At 61.6% G+C, this 13,637-nt stretch overlaps 1 protein-coding gene across 1 annotated transcript; it reads right to left on the bottom strand.

Moving 5' to 3' along the window:
* Positions 1–518: 518 nt before the first annotated feature.
* On the bottom strand, positions 519–13,262 carry LOC148593627 (maestro heat-like repeat-containing protein family member 7). Its single transcript, XM_088530139.1, has 21 exons — positions 13,106–13,262; positions 11,980–12,068; positions 11,565–11,651; positions 10,951–11,055; positions 10,286–10,451; positions 9,734–9,846; positions 9,292–9,441; positions 8,960–9,114; positions 8,415–8,562; positions 8,123–8,205; positions 7,825–7,962; positions 7,137–7,263; positions 6,695–6,841; positions 6,064–6,240; positions 5,223–5,378; positions 5,000–5,101; positions 4,453–4,555; positions 3,719–3,795; positions 1,413–1,490; positions 1,025–1,141; positions 519–686 (listed from the first exon to the last, which is right to left on the bottom strand). Exons 1-21 carry the CDS (start codon positions 13,260–13,262, stop codon positions 519–521), a joined length of 2,643 nt encoding a protein of 880 aa, XP_088386265.1.
* Positions 13,263–13,637: the final 375 nt, after the last annotated feature.

The raw sequence follows: 13,637 nt of genomic DNA, 5'->3' as shown, positions 1-13,637 counted from the left end.
GAAGATTGGGTTAGAGATTATTTAGGCAAAGCAGACACCCACAGACCGATGGCCCCCGATGGGATGCACCCAAGATTGCAGAGGGAACTGGCAGGCGTTAATGTTCAGCCAATCTCTTCCATCTTTGAGAGGTCATGAAGAACAGGAGAGCTGCCTGAGGACTGGAAGAAAGCCAACATCGCTCCAGTCTTCAAAAGGGGCAAGAAGGAGGACCCGGAAACTGCAGGATGCTTGGCCTCACCTCCATCCCTGCAAAGGGGATGGAGCAACACAGAGTGGTTGGGGACAGCACAGAGTGTGAATTGAGGGGAAGAGGACCTGAGAGGGGAAACACAGGCCTCTGGGGCAAAGCCAAATGCAAATGAAGTGCCTCGGTGCATCCTAAGGCAGTGAAATACTGAAAAGAGGCTGTCAGGAGGAGGAGGCAGCCCCTTCTCAGTGTTGCCCAGTGGCAGGATGAGACAAGAGGCTCAAATGGAAAGAGAGCAACCTGCGCCTGAACATCCAGAAAAACTTCTTTACTCTGAGGGTGCCTGAGCCCCTGGGGAGGTTGTGGAGCTGCTCCCAAGCTGTCTGCACAAGGTGCTGATGGAGCACGCGGGGCCTTGGCCGACCTGGCTGCACTCACGGGAAGGCGGCAGCGAGCTGATCTCCAGGCGGATGTGGGCCAGGCCGAGCAGCGGCTGCTGTGGACACACACGCAGGATGCGTTCTGGGGCCCAGAGCGACCCGCCGTGTGCCTCAGCACGGGGCACTGGAGGGGCACGGCCAGGCTGCCACCCCACACGTGCGCAGGAGATGGGACATGCCAAGAGCAGGCCTCCCTGGGACCTGGACAGCGACAGCTCATGCACAAGGCCTGTCCTGGCTGCAAGTGCTGGGCAGGATGGCCACGTCATCCCCACTGCAAAGGCAGGCTGTGCCCTGCCCACAAGTGGCAAGGTTGTCCGCCGAGCTCGGGGAAGAGGTAGGGGAGGCCGGGACCCCCATGGGTGCCCAGGGGCTGCCACGCAGAGGCTCTCACCTGCTCATTCTCCTTGGCCTGGCAGTGGCCTCGCGCGCTCCTCATTTTCCGTCCTGCTTGGGGGTGGCAGTCCTGGATGTCAGCAGGAGGACCCAAGAGCAGGGGGGCTGCAAAGCCCTGCAAGGACCAACGGTGTCAGTGTGGTCAGCGTGAGGCCGTGGGGAGGGGAAAAGGAGCAGGGCTTGGTGGGGCTGACACAGGGCAGGCAAGAGGCTCTCCTGCTCTGTGCGGGCTGCAGCGGTGCTTCCCGTCAGCCGTGGGCTGCGCTTAATCCCTGTCCCCTGGAGCAGGAACCAAGCCTGGCACTGCCCTCCCTGCCCCAGCGTCGGAGCACCAGGAAAAGGAGCCCTGCCAAAGCCCATGGCTTGGCTCGTGTATTTGGGGATACCTGTGCAGTGATGTCACCACTCTCTTGGACCTGCTCTCGGTCAGCGTCCACCTCAGCCCTCCTGGCCCTCTCTGGAGCCTGAAAGGGAGAAATTGGATTGGTCCCACCATCAGCGCAGGTGTCCCTGCTGCCTGGCAGCTCCCATTCACCCCTGACAGAAATCCCCCTCCCCAGGGCACGTGGCACTTGCTGCCCCACAGGTGCCCGTGTTGGCCTGTCCCCAGTCCTCACATCCCTGCCAGCACCCTGGGCTGGGACAAGGCCCGCACACAGGATGGTCATCCCAGGCAAGTGAATGGTGCTGGGAGTCTGGAGCCGGCCATGGGCCATGTCCCGCAGCGGCCATGACATGCTCAGCTCTCTGGGCACAGATGGGCCTGGGGAGGGAGCAGCAGGAAACCTCTGCTTCCCGAGCGGGCTTAGCCCGTCTGGAGCGGGGATCGTCCCGGGTACGTTAGAGCAGCCCTTGCCCGTGTGTGCCGAGCTTGCATGCTCCTTGGGCAGAGCTGTGCAGGCTGTGTGTGTACACGGACCTGGCCCAGCGCTGCTCTGCAAGGGGAGAGCAGGGATGATTTTTTATTGTCATGGATCACAGAGTCTTGTGGTTGGAAAAGACCTTTAAGATCACCAAGTCCAACTGCAAACCCTTCAACACCATACCTGCCAAACCATGTCTCTAAGCGTCTCACCTACGTGCTTCTTGAGCACTGCCAGGGACGGTGACTCCACATCTTCCATGGGCAGGCTGTTCCAACGCTTCCCCACTCTATCCAAGTAGAAATTCCCTCTGATGTCTAACCTGAACCTCCCCTGGTCCAACTTGAGGCCATTTCCTCTTGTCCTATCAGTAGTTATTCTGGAGAAGAGACTGACATCTGCCTCGCTACAACCTCCTTTCAGGTGGCTGTATAGAGTGATGAGGCCTCCCCTGAGCCTCCTCTTCTGCACACTAGATAACCCCAGCTCCCTCAGACACTCCTCATAAGCTCAGTCCTCCAGCCCCTTCCCCAGCTTTGCTGCCCTCTTTGAACATGCTCCAGCACTGCCATGTCTTTGTTGTAGAGAGAGGCCCAAAACTGAACACATCATTCGAGCTGCAGCCTCACCAGCACCGAGTGCAAGGAGAAAAGCACAGGGAATTTAAGCACTTAACTGGACACATTTTCAAGGTGCCCTGAAGCCTTTCCATGTCACACCAATAAGGCAAGGGAGGTGGTAAAAGTGTTGTTTCTTAAGGAACTAGAGCAAAATCTGGGGTACCAGAAGGGTACCCCAGAGCTACCTTCTGATCAAGGACCTCATTTGATTACAAGAATCTTATAAATTGAAGGGGGAGATTAGTTACATTAGTTGCACTAGAAAGTTGTGTTAGTCCCCTCCCAGGAGTAAAAGGTATTGAGGACTTGCTGTTGTCCTTAATTTAAGACTGACTCTTTTTAGGGAAGAATGGGCACAATGGGAATGACACAGGCGGTTCCGCGCATGTAGCTGGTCCATGTTTGCCGTGCAGCTCCCGGTGGGCCCGGCAGTGCTGGTTTAGAGCTCATCTACCAAGAGCCTCCTGGTCTCCTTCCTTGCTTGTCCCGTTTTACCGTGCACCACACACTCCCTCTCTTCTCCCTAACTGAGCAAGTCATGCTACCGCCTCTCATTCAAACGCATACACATTGCTACAAAAGAAACATTGGTGAGATTGCTGCTTTCCAGGCACGGCCTTGGAAGCTTCCTGACTTTCCAGAGAGCAATGCGCGCTCTCCTGAGGATCACTTGTCCTCTCTTGCCACTGCCTGAGTGTAGGCGTTCAGCAGGGAACACCTCAGTGTTTAGCAGAGCTGAGGTCCTGCTGCCTTGGGGAATGCTCTTCAGCACAATGATGTCCTATACTCTGTTTTCTTTCCTGATTTTCCCCTTACAACCACGCTTGGAGGAACTAACCAAAATACAAAGAAAGACGAAGATGAAGAGGAAGAGGAAGAAGAGAATAGAATAAAGAAATAACGGGAAATAGATAATGAAAAGAAAATATATGGGGAAAAGACACAGGCCAGAGTACAACATGAGGAATTTTATAATAATGTCTGTACAAATTTCTGCTGGGAAACTTCTGGCATTCATTTCCTTCTGGCATCCAGCAGGAGGGTTGAGGCGCAGCAGATGGACAGAATGACCCAGACTATTGTGTCCATGGAGGTGGTTCCTGGGGCCCTCGTTCTCCTCCAGGAGAGGCCGTTTCAGCTCTCCCGTGCTCTTCAAGGCCAGCAGCACAGAGCTGACAAGCTGCATCTGGATGGTGAGCGTTTGCTTGCAGCTCTCAGGAGGAGGCTGGTCTGGGCGGCCAGGGAACGCAGGGATGGCTGGAGGTCATACTCCAAGGGCTGGAGGGCTGCCACACAAAGGAAGGGAGCAGCAATGTTAGGCAGCTCTCTGCAGAGACACCCCCCCAGTGTCACCCTCCAAGCTGTCCTGGCCCTGCACGGCTCTTGTCATGGTGAGGAGGGAACCCGTGGGGCAAAGGGATCAGCTGCAAGTTGCTGCCGCTCAGCAGTGTCCTCCAGTGCCCCTGACCTCTTCCTGCACCACAGAAACCTTTCCCTGGAGCAGGGCACACTGCTGGAGCTCCCTGAGCTCCCTCCGGAGCCCTCCCCTCCCTGATTCAGCGCAGCGCTGCCCTCACTCACCGCTGCAGATCTGCAACACCTTCTCCTTCCTGGCGTTCTTCCAGTGCAGCCCCGCCAACCCTATGCAGAGAGCAGCCTTCATTCCTGGCCCTGCCCAGAACGCTCCCGCAGCGCAGATTCCCCGGGCAGGGACAACTTCCCCACAGCCTCCTCCCCGCTCACAGGCTTGGCCCCAGGGGAGCGGAGGAGCCAAGGCAGGGCCAGGGGCTGTGCTGGGAAGCAGCAAGGCTTCCTCCCGGCCACACGGGGCTCCTGGAAGGCCAGGCACGCTGGGCTCTGGCAGCCACGGCGCTGGCTGCCACGATGGCAGCTGGGTCCAGGAGCAAGGGACAAACAGAGGGACGCCAGGGGCTCTTGCTCACCAAGGAACCTCACGGCCGCCTCCCGCAAGGATGCCTGAGAGTCCTCCAGGTAGGGCAGGCTCTGCCGCACATATTCTGCCACGTGGCTCCTGCCTCTCGCCAGCTGCACAGAGCACAAGAGCACGGGCCTGGCACAGAGCTTCCCCACAGAGCTAGGGCAGGCCCTGCTCCCTGCACCTCCCTTTGCCCTCTGCATCAGGACATGGAGGGCACCTCCCAGGCAGGAGCTGTGTGGGGCTGAGCTTTGGAGAGAGCGGCAGGCAGCGTGTGGCCTGGTGCGGCTGAGGAGCCGGAGTGGTGCCAAGGCCCACGTGGGCCAGGGTCTCCTTCAGCAACCTGGCACGAGGCCAGAGCTCACAGAGGGGCCACCCCAAGAGCCCGCTGGGACCACGCACTTGAGGAAAGGCGTCAGGCACACAGGAGCACGTGGTGCTCTTAGTGCTGGAGCAGTGCAGGGGCGGCACAGCCGCCTGTCCCATGCACAGCTGTGAGGGCACGAGCAGGCCTCGTGCAGAGGGGGCCCTGCGCCACCAAAGGCTCTCCTTACCAAGCACTCTCCAATCCTCCAGCTCTGCTGAGCCTGGGTCATGTCCCTGAGCTGTGCCCACTTCAGGAGCACTGCAGCGGCTGACAGGGCTTCCCAGGAGGCCTGCAGAGAGCAGCAGAGAGCGGGATGTGGCACCGCAGCCCAGAGGAGGAGGCCTGGGGAGCACCCGCTTCGCCCCTCCACCTTCCCTCCATCCCTTTCCCAGCCCTTTGGAAATTGGTACCTTGGCCACGCTCTGGGTCTCATCGTGCAGGTGGAAGAAGAGCGGCAGAAGGCACCTGCGCACCTTCTTCTGCATGTCCTTCCTTGCTTTGCCCTCCACCAGCTCCATCAGCTCTTTGAACTGACCGATGGAGAGCTCTCGCACCTGGCTGGATGCCTGCAAGGAGAGAGGAGGGGGGACCTGAGCTCGGCTGCTGCCTGCCCACGCTCAGCATCAGCAGTAGTGAGGCTGATGTGCAGAGGGGTGCTTGGCACTGCAAGCCTCTGCAGTGGAGCTGTGGGCCCCATGTGCCCCTGGTGCCAAAGGGCCCCGGGGCCAAAACAGCTTTGCAGAGGCACCAGCTTTCCAGAACAAGCTGTGCCCAGAGAGAGCAGAGTCACGGGTGTCTTCTGGGCCTGAAAGTGCCTTCCCCTCCCAGCCCCACTGACACCAGGCAGCCACGGCAGGAGCTCCCACAGGCCGTGGCCCTGCAGGAGGAGGAGCCCGGGCAGACCCTCCAGCCCAGCACCCGAGCATGCGCAGCCCCTGCTGAAGGCTCTGCCCGCCTGCCACAGTGGGTGCTGACAGCGTGGGGTCCTGCCTGCAGTGGCCACTGAGGAGCTCTCTGGGGTTTGGAAGCACCTGCGCCCTGCATGGGGCACTGGGGGAACACGGTGCGATCAGGGGGTCAGTGAGAAGTGCTGGAGGGCTGCAGAGGCCACAAGTGAGGCCAGGAGAGCACAGAGAAGCCAGGCATGAAGAAGGCCTTGCCCGAGTGCTGCCCACAGGGCTGAGCTGGCACAAGGTGCTTCTCCTTAGAGAGTGCCCACGCACAGACCTCAGGCTCCCACAGCAGCCTCACCTCATCAAAGAGCGGCACCAGCTTCTCCACCAGCTGCAGGGCGACGGGGCCCACCGCTGCCCTCTCCATCTCCCGCATGATCTTTGCGGTGACGAGCAGAGCCTTTGTGCTCACACCCGGGTCAGCACTCTGCAGCGCCTCCATGAGCTCGGGCAGCAGACCTGGCATCTTTCTGGCCTGCAAGCAAGAGAGAATTTCCTGTTTGTGGAGTGAGGAAAGCCCAGCCGGGCAAAGGGCTCTGCTCCTTCAGCACCCGCCTCCTGCCCTGCTTCTCCACCGGGGCACAGGACGCGCTGCCACAGGCAGCCAGTTGCCTTGGGCTGCTCCTGGGCTCCACTTTCCCAGCCCTGCTCAGTGGGACACTCCTTATGGGAACAGCGCTCCCTCAGCTAAGGCAGGTGGGAGAGACTTTCTTGTGCTGGCTGCAGCTGGGATGGGCCAGCAGTGCACAGCCCAGAGCCTGCCCTGAGGGACACAGGGGCTCGCCTGGCGGCCGGGCGTTTGTGGGTGCTCAGCAAAGGAAAATGGAGGAACCGCCGTGTGCCCCGATTCGCAGCCAAGGCCAAGCACTGCATTCAGCCCTGGCCTCCTCAGCAGCCCCAGGCTGCCCACACAGCCCCACGTGACTCACTATGCTCACCATCTCCGCTCTCCCGGCAAGGGTCAGGAGGCCTCCCAGCACCAGGAAGCGCATGGCCAGGCCTGGAGAGCTCAGGTAGTGCTGCAGGAGGTAGAGCACAGAGCACTCCTCGGCCTTCAGGTCTGCACAGGAGAGTAGCTGAAACGCACAGAGAGCAGCGTGTGGGAGCCTGGCAGGGCCTGCAGGACTCCCGCCCCTGCTGCTCCTGCTCCCCATGGACAGCTGCGCCCAGGGCTCCAGCCCCACACACGGCCTGTGCTGGAGGCGGCGGTGCTGGTGCAGGGCCCACACGCCCCTCTCCCCCACTTCATGCCCTAGCACCGGCACTAGCAGCACAGCCACTGCCCAGCTCCCTTGGCTGCCCTGCCGCCTCGTGGCCCTGCCTGCACGAGAGCCCGGGCTCTGAGAGGCATCGCCGAGAACAGCTGCTTGCCACCAGGCCTACCTCAGCAAAGAAGGCCATAGCAGGGATTTCCTGCAGCTTGTCCCCTTTGGTGAGCAGTATTTCCACGCGGCGGAAGATCCAGGACCGCTGCTCAAGTTGGGCTGTCCTCATGTGCCTGGTATGGGGGAAGAAAGCACCAGTGGGAATGAGCTGGCCAAGCAAACCTGGCATGGCATGGCCTACTCCAGCCGTGAACGCACGGGTCACAACGCAGCTGCAGCTTCCTCCACCTCTGCTCATGCAGAAGGTTTCTTTGGCCAACACGCGTGCCCACGGGAAAGTGTGCAGCCCTGTGAGGCTCCTTAGGGAGAAGACTGGGCAAACCCCCTTGCTACACTAAAGCCCTGCTCTTCCAATAGCTTCTTTGGAGCCTCCTCCTCCCTCGCATGGCATCGCCCCACGTATGCACCTTGCACCTTCCCTTGTGCTCTAGCAAAGCAGCCTTGTGGTGGGACCTGCAGGGCTGTGGGGGCCCTGCCTGCAGGCAGGTGCTACCTGCGTGTGCGCCAGCCCCCAGGGCAGGCACACGAAGCTCCAGGTCCTTAGGAGCTTCCTGGGGCTGACACTTATCCTCTGCCTGTGCCAGGAAGGCGGCTCCTCCAGGCGCAGCGTCCCCAGCACCCAGTGTCTCCAGGAGCACAAGGCGGAGGGAGGGATGAGCCAAAGGGTCTCTCACCTGGCCAGCAAGCTCATGCCGCTGGGCTGAGTCTCAGCTCTGAGCAGCAGGTCCCAGGCACCCTCCTGCTGCAGGATCTCCACCTGCTCTTCATAGCCAGCACAGCAGAGCAGATCTTTCAGTGCCTGCACCGCAGACCTGCATGCGGAGCAAAGGCCAGTTACACTCAGAGGCCAGGCCCTGGCTGAGGGCACATGCAAAAGGCAGGAGAAGCAGGACAGAGCACCTGGTAGGGCTGGCTGGAGAAGACTCCTCCTGGCCTATGGATGCTGCAGCAGCTGAAATCTGCAGGAGCAGCGCCATGAGGAGCTGGGGGAAGAGGGTTGCCACCACCTTCGGGTGGCTGCTCCGCTGCAGGATGCCACAGAGAGCCTTGGTTGCCTGCAGCAAAGAGCCAGAGAAAGCGCTCAGTGCAAAGAGCCAGCTGTGCCAGCGCCTGGGGCTGGAAAGCACGGTGGGAACGGGGGCCTTTCCTGGGATTTGCAAACAGCCCCAGGTGTACAGAGGCCAGGCTGCTGCCCCAGCCCCTGTCCTGAGGTAAGCCCAGCACTGGGGCCACTCGGCGAGGCCGGGGGCCACAGGGAACTCACGGCGAAGGGGAGGATGCAGGCGTCCTCGGAGAGAGCTCGGAGCCGCCTGAGCAGGAGCCGGTCGTCCAGGATGCCCAGCACCTTCCTCAGCACCTGGTCCAAAGTGCTGGGCAGCCCTGCCAGCACCTCCCACATGGCCGTGGCAACGCTGCAGGCCCAGAGCGTCCAGTTAGCACGGCTGCCACGGCCACGGCTCCAAACCCAAAGGTGGGCAAGGCCCCGAGGAGCCCTGTAGCCCTTCCTGCTCCTCCCTCGCTTGGAGGGCGCCGTGGGCCCTGCTGGGCAGCAGCAGATGACTGAGTCCACAGTTGCTGTGGGGCCGGGGGGAGTGTGGTGGTGGGGCCCTGCCACCCACTTGCTCAGTGTTGGCTGCTGAGGGCCTGTGCCAGACGCCAGCAAGGCACTGGAAAGCGCAGTGTGGATGCGGGGCCTGCCCTGCCCGGCCCTTCGGGATTCCCTGCAGGTTTTCCTGGTTCCGGCAAGCAGAGTGTCCCAGGACACCCTCCCCACACGGAGCAAGCCCTTCACGCTCCTGGGACCTCTACCTGTCACACTGTGGGGAGCAGTTCAGCAGGCTCCTGACCACCTCGCTGGGGTGCGCGAACGTCAGCAGCAGCAGCAGGATGTCCAGGCTGCGCCGCGCTGCACCTCTGCTGATGCACCTCAGGTTTTCGTAGATGCATCGCACGATCTTTGGCACCTAGAGGGCGCACAAGGAAGAAGAGGGGCAGACATTTGCTCCGCTAGCCCTGGGAAGTGCTACTTGCCTTCCCATCCCTTTTGGCTGGCTTCCCATGGCCCTGGGTGCCCAAGAGAGATGCCTGGCAGGGAGGTGCTGCCCCTCGGGTGCAGGGCAGTGCCACCATGGCCTGCTTACGTTCTGCAGCCAGGAGGTGGGCTCCACGGCGACCACGTCCAGGATGCCGGCAGCCGCCTGGAGCTCGAAGGGGCTGGAGTCCCGCAGGCCCTCAACAGCCGCTACGATGATGTCCGCTCTCTCCGAGGGCAGGAGGTGTCTCCCAAACATCTAGGGCAGCAAGGGGAGAGGGAAGACCTTGTGACCCAGAGCAGCGTGACAGTGCTGCTGAGGCGAGCAGGCAGCACCGCTCCGGAGCAGGGCCGTGCTGGCAGCTGTGTGCAAAGCTGCAGCGGCTGCCGTGTGGAGGGGGAGCAGGGAGGGCCATGCGGCGGAGGGAGCAGAGCGGGGATCGGGCTCGTGCATGGCACAAGAACCCCATGCACTGGAAATCCATTGGCTCATTTGCAGGTGTCCTGCTGATTCCCTGGCCCAGAGGGCCAGCAAGGCAGCAGCTCCTTACCATGGCCATGTGGCTGGTGCTCTTGGTGGAGGAAAGGCAGAAGCGAGTGTGCTCAGCTTTGCCTTCCCTCTGGAGCCTTGGATGCTCTGCACTATTGCCTGCCAGTTTCCTGCCTGCATGGAAGGAACAACACGGAGGAGTCAGTAGGAGGGACCACCTGACCAAGGGGCTTTCCCGCCTACTGAAACAGGCTTTAAAGGAGTCCTGGGGAGTACATGGGAGCTGAAGAATTGCCAGGGAGAATCTATGGCCATTCCTAGAGGGAGAAGGGGAACTGCTTGCTGAGCTGCAGAGAGGGGGTTGAGTGCGGCAGCCTTTTCCCCTGCGAGGCAGGACAGGAGGCCTTGCATGGCAGAGGTGTGTGAGGATGTGCTGCTCCTCGCGCGCTTGTCAGTGGGCTCCGTGGGCAGCCCTACACTCATGCAGCGCTGCTGCTCCCCTGCTCCTGCACTGCAAGGCTTTCTTGTTGCTCGTGACAGCTGAGCAGAGGGGCTTGGTGCCGTGAGGCTTTGCTTGGACTGGAGGCACCCGTTGCATTGCACTTGCTCTTACTCTTTCGCTGCAGGGCGAATCGGAAGGCGTAGTGCAGACCATCGACAGCCACGGTGCTGATGCCCTGCTCCTTGGCAGCAGAGCACAGGAGGAGGCGAGCCACGAGCTTGCCCAGCACGTGGAAGTCCTCCTTTGCGGAGAGCCCTTCAGCGGAGGTGCCGCAGGCCTGGCGGGAGGAGGGAGAAAGTAGCGGGCACAGGGCTGCGGGCAGGCCCTTGGGCCAGAGGCTCTCGCAGCGCTGAGCACAAGGCAGGAGCAGTGCGTGCGGCAGCGCATCGTGCTCAGCACAGCGCGAGGCCTGGAGCCCGGGCAAGGGACTGGCCTCCCCTCGCCTCCTCCCGAGCAGCCCCGAGCTGACACGCAGGCACTGGCAGCAGGGAGGAGGAGAGGCCGCTGCAGAGCAGCCCCTCGCTCCCAGAGCAGCCGGGCAGCAGGCGAGGCAGGAAGGGCTGCCGCGCGCGGGAGCTGCGGCGAGAGCGCAGCCCCCAGAGAGCAGCCTCCAGAGGCAGCGGCAAAGGCAGGGCCGTGGGCAGAGGGGCCGCTGAGTGCCCTAAGCTGTGCCCAGGCTTGCCCTTGAGGGAGGGCGCAAGCACAGGGCAGGCTGCGAGGCCGGCCGAGCGCTGCGTGGGGGCCGCGTGGAGGCTGCCTGCCGCGGAGGTCCTTACCTGCACAGAGCAGGAGCTGAGGAGCGCCCTGCTCAGCCTGGCAATCGTCCTGAGGGCCCGCTCCACCTCTGCTGCTCTCATGCTCTCCGTGAAGGGCAGCAGCAGCTGGCAGAAGGAAAGCAACGCTCTGCCTTGCAAGAGCCCCACAGCTCTGCAGGAGCCTTGGCAGCTCGGCTCAGGCTCTGGCAGCGCTTGGGCCGCACGCACGCAAGGCCTCCTCAGAGCAGGAGCAAATCTTGGCAGCGCCTTCCTGCGCGCAGACACCCTCCCAGGCTCGGGGGGACAAATGGCCAGCCCGACGCGCCGTGCCCAGGGAGGCAGCCAGAGCCCAGGCTCAGTGCTGCCTCTGCCCCACTGCACACGCGCCTCCCAAAGGGGCCCCTCGACAGGAAGGTGCAAAGCCTTGGATAGGGAGGGAGCTGAAAGAAGCCTTGGCTTGATGGAGAGCCCTCCTACTGCCCTGATGGAGATAGCGCCTGTGCCTGCAGCATGGAAGGATGTGGCGAGGATGGCATGTGTGTGTGGAGGGGGGCAGATGCTGTGTGTGGAGCAGTCGCTTTCCCTGTGAGGGATCCTCACAGCCCTGTGAAGCGCAGTCTTTGTAAATGTCCCACCTGCAAGAAATTCTGCAGCTCCAGGAGGCTGGAGGTGGGCGAATCAACCACCACCAGCTGTAGCACCTCGTCCAGGGCACTCTGGGTCTGCAAGGAGAAGAGCATGTTGTCGCACTCCTTTAGGGTGCCCCTTAGGCAGAGGGCATTGCCTTGAGTTCCTCCTGCCTGAGGGCAAGGGGACAGCCGTGGCCCTGCAGTGCAGCGTGGGAGGCCTCAGAGCTGCAGAGCTCTGGCATGTGGCGCAGCCCAAAGGAAGGGGAAGGAAGGAGGATGGTGGGGAGGCAGCGGGGGATTGATACCATGGTGGTGTGGGATGCCTGAAGGGGGGCAGCTCTGCTCACAGAGCAGCCCTCCAAGAAGTCCTGCGTGAGCACGACAGGGGCTGGCGAGAGGTGATGGTGGCACCTGTGATTACCTTCTCTGTGCCTCTGGGAAAGGCCTGGGTGGGCTCCAGAAGTGCCTTCTGCTCTCCTGGCAGGCCCACATGGCTGCAGGCACAAGAACCTGCAGGGAGGCAAGAAGGAGAGGAGGGAGAGCTGTGGGACGTGTCAACAGAGACTCGAGCAACCCCTTGAGCCTCCTGTGGCCACAGGCCGGCTGCCCTGGAGAGAGGAAGGCCTGAGAGGGAGGAGGGAAGCGGGGCCCTCACAGCCTTCCCCACAGGGCCCGTGAGGCCTGGGCTGTGGCCAGAGGATGGGAGCGATGCTGGAGCACAGCAAGGCAGGGAATTGTGCCAGGTGCAGCAGCGCTGGCCCCTCTCTTGCAGGCAGGGCACAAATGTGCCTGCCCAGCTGCAGCACTAGTGCCTGTGAGTGGAGGGATGGAAAGAGGGAGGGAGGGAGGGAGGGGAGGGAGGCAGGAAGGAAGGAAGGGAGGGAGGGAGGAAGGAAGGAAGGGAGGGAGGGAGGAAAGGAGCGAGGAAGGGAGGGAGGAAGGAAGGGAGGAAGGAAGGGAGAGAGGAAGGGAGGGAAGGAGGAAGGGAGGGAGGGAGGAAGGAAGGGAGGGAAGGAGGAAGGGAGGAAGGAAGGGAGGGAAGGAGGAAGGGAGGAAGGAAGGGAAGGAGGAAGGGAGGAAGGAAGGGAAGGAAGAAGGGAGGGAGGAAGGAAGGGAGGGAGGGAGGAAGGGAGGGAGGGAGGGAGGAAGGGAGGGAGGGAGGGAGGAAGGAAGGGAGAGAGGAAGGGAGGGAAGGAGGAAGGGAGGGAGGGAGGAAGGAAGGCAGGCAGGCAGGCAGGCAGGAAGGAAGGAAGGCAGGATTCAGAGATGGCAATAGCAAAACATTTTCCTTCCTAGACCAAGAAAACATGAGATACAGTATTGTATGAAAACAAAGAAACAGTTTAAAAGAACCATATATATTTTGGAAGTTGTTGAATAATGCCTGCAAATGTAATCTGAGACCAGATCAACTGGCCTGATTCTCTTTACATCACTTAGACCAAACTGTCATTTATGAGATTTTTTTTTTTTTTTAGTAAATGATTTTCCATTGGGATGCCTGCAATGAAAGTGTATTAAAAAGGATCTTGGAATAAGTCACGCACCTGCCTGCAGCACCTCAACAGGGCCAACCTCAGAGGGCCCTGGCAGAGAGCTGCTCTGCCGGAGACCTCTGTCCTTGTCCTCGTGCTCCCGGGCCACAGAGGGGCCTCCGTGCTCCTTCAGGAGCAGCCTGGAGCAGCCGGGAGGTGCCTCCGCCATGCTGTGGGCGAGAGGGAAGGCGCTGAAGGAAGGGGCGGCTGTGGGGGCAGCCCTGCTGCAGCCCGGGGGCTCTCTTTGCACGGCCGGCACACAGAGGCTGCAGGGCTGAGGGCGCCTGCCCGCCTCGCTGCGGGGAGAGGGGGACTGTGCTGGGCGGCGAGCACCAGCGCCGTTTCTCTTGCCTGCCTCCAAGACAGGAGCTTGCAGGAAAAAGGCCTGGGCCCTGCACAGGGCCTGGGCGCGCCAGGGAAAGCACTGGATGCGTTCAGGCTGCTTCTACACCAGCTCCGCTCGCTTCCAGCTTCTCCCGGCACCGTCCTGCTGGACACTGCGGGCCGAGGCCGCACGGGCAGCTGGGCGCCCAGCAGCGCTGCG

Source organism: Tinamus guttatus, unplaced genomic scaffold (assembly GCF_059628265.1).
Source record: "Tinamus guttatus ecotype Peru unplaced genomic scaffold, ASM5962826v1 Tinamus_guttatus_pri_ptg000357l, whole genome shotgun sequence".
Classification (NCBI taxonomy): Eukaryota; Metazoa; Chordata; class Aves; order Tinamiformes; family Tinamidae; genus Tinamus; species Tinamus guttatus.
Note: the sequence above shows the minus strand (reverse complement) of the source record. Positions and strands in the feature narration are given on the sequence as shown.